The sequence below is a fragment of the Emiliania huxleyi genome (assembly GCF_000372725.1).
Source record: "Emiliania huxleyi CCMP1516 unplaced genomic scaffold EMIHUscaffold_55, whole genome shotgun sequence".
Lineage (NCBI taxonomy): Eukaryota > Haptophyta > Isochrysidales > Noelaerhabdaceae > Emiliania > Emiliania huxleyi.
The window spans coordinates 148,982-150,983 of NW_005197877.1; the positions used below are offsets into that span (position 1 = coordinate 148,982).

At 66.5% G+C, this 2,002-nt stretch overlaps 1 protein-coding gene across 1 annotated transcript in view; it reads right to left on the minus strand.

Annotated features, from left to right (window-relative positions):
• The window catches only part of EMIHUDRAFT_212824 (hypothetical protein), a gene marked incomplete at both ends in the record, with an annotated part of 3,029 nt that extends 1,067 nt beyond the window's left edge, over positions 1-1,962 (minus strand). Inside the window, 3 exons of the mRNA XM_005765478.1 lie at positions 95-627; positions 841-1,584; positions 1,879-1,962. Of these exons, the coding sequence (XP_005765535.1) occupies positions 95-627; positions 841-1,584; positions 1,879-1,962 (1,361 nt within the window). The remainder of the gene's footprint in view (positions 1-94; positions 628-840; positions 1,585-1,878) is intronic.
• Between the last annotated feature and the right edge of the window lie 40 nt (positions 1,963-2,002).

The window sequence follows — 2,002 nt, forward strand, 5'->3', positions numbered from 1 at the left end:
GGAGGGCGAGGTCGGCGGGGGCGGCGATGGAGGCGGCGACGGGGGAGGGGAGGGAGGCGTAGGTGGTGCCTGGTTGCGGATCGCGTCCGTCCACAGGTCGCGCTCCATCAGGTCCTTGAGCAGGTGCTGGTTCACGACGGCAAACTCGCCGGCGAGCACGCGGCGCGTGTAGATGTTGGAGGTGTAAGGCTCAAAGCACTCGTTGTTGCCGAGGATCTGCGCCGTCGACGCGGTCGGCATCGGCGCGCACAGCAGCGAGTTGCGCAGCCCGTGCTGCGCGATGCGGCTGCGGAGCTCCTCCCAGTTCCAGCGGCTGGTCGGCGTGACACCCCACATGTCGAACTGCAGCGTGCCCTTCGAGGCGGGGCTGCCGGGGTACGACTCATAGTGGCCCTCCTTGGCGGCGAGGTCGCACGAGCAGCAGAGGGCGGCGTAGTAGATCGTCTCGAAGATCTCGCGGTTGATGGCGCGCGCCTCGTCCGAGTCGAAGGGGTGGCGCATCTTGATGAAGACGTCGGCCAGCCCCTGCACGCCGAGCCCGATCGGGCGGTGCTTCATGTTCGAGCGCTCCGCCTCGACCGCCGGGTAGAAGTTCGCGTCGATGACGCGGTTGAGATTGCGCGTCACCTGTGGGAGATTTCGGGAGATTTCGGGAGATTGCGGGAGAGTGAGGGAGAGTGCGGGAGAGTGCGGGAGAGTGAGGGAGAGTGAGGGAGAGTGCGGGAGAGTGCGGGAGATTGCGGGAGAGTGAGGGAGAGTGCGGGAGAGTGCGGGAGATTGCGGGAGATTGCGTGAGAGTGCGGGAGAGTGAGGGAGAGTGCGGGAGTGTGCGGCACGCACGATGTACGTGACGTCGTACAACTTCTGGTGGTCGAAGGTGTCCTTGTCGGCGACGAAGGAGGGCAGCGCGAGCGAGGCGAGGTTGCAGACGGCGACCTCGTCCGGCGAGGTGTACTCGATGATCTCGGTGCACAGGTTCGAGCAGCGGATCGTGCCGAGGTTCTGCTGGTTGGACTTGCGGTTGGCCGAGTCCTTGTAGAGCATGTACGGCACACCCGTCTCGATTTGCGAGTCGAGGATGGCGAACCAGAGCTGCTGCGCGGGCATCGTGTGCCGCGCCTTGCCCTCGGCCTCGTACTGGGTGTACAGCCCCTCGAACTCCTCGCCCCACGTTTCGTACAGCCGCGGCGCCTCGTTGGGGCAGAAGAGCGACCACTCGCCGTTGGCCTCGACCCGCTTCATGAAGAGGTCCGAAACCCACAGCGCGTAGAAGAGGTCGCGCGCGCGCTGCTCCTCCTTGCCGTGGTTCTTCTTGAGGTCGAGGAAGGAGAGGATGTCCGCGTGCCACGGCTCCAGGTAGCACGCGAATGCGCCCTTGCGCTTGCCGCCGCCCTGGTCGACGTAGCGCGCCGTGTTGTCAAACACGCGCAGCATCGGCACCAGCCCGTTGGAGGAGCCTCCCGAGCCCTTGATGTAGGAGCCCTGCGCGCGGATGTCGTGCACGGAGAGCCCGATCCCGCCCGCCGACTTGGAGATCTGCGCGCACAGCTTGAGCGTCTCGAAGATGCCCTCGATCGAGTCGTCCTTCATCGCGAGCAGGAAGCAGGAGGACATCTGCGGGCGCGGCGTGAGGCGGGAGTCGCGAGGGCAGCGGGGAGGGAGGAGGCAGCAGGGAAGAGGGAGGCAGCAGGGAAGAGGGAGGCAGCAGGGAGGAGGGGAACGCCGGAGGCAGCAGCGAGCAGGGGGGGAGGCGAGAGGCGGTGCGTGAGGGAGGAGGTGAGGGTGGTGGGCCGCCTGCGGGCATGGCGTCCCCGCGTTGAACATGGTCGGCGTCGCGTGCGTGAACCACTTCTGCGACATGAGCTCGTAGGTCTCGACCGCCGCGTCGAGGTCGGTCTTGTGGATCCCGATGGCCACCCGCATCAGCATGTGCTGCGGCCGCTCCACCACCTTGCCCTTCATGCGCAGGAGGTAGGCCTTCTCGAGCGTCTTGAAGCCGAAA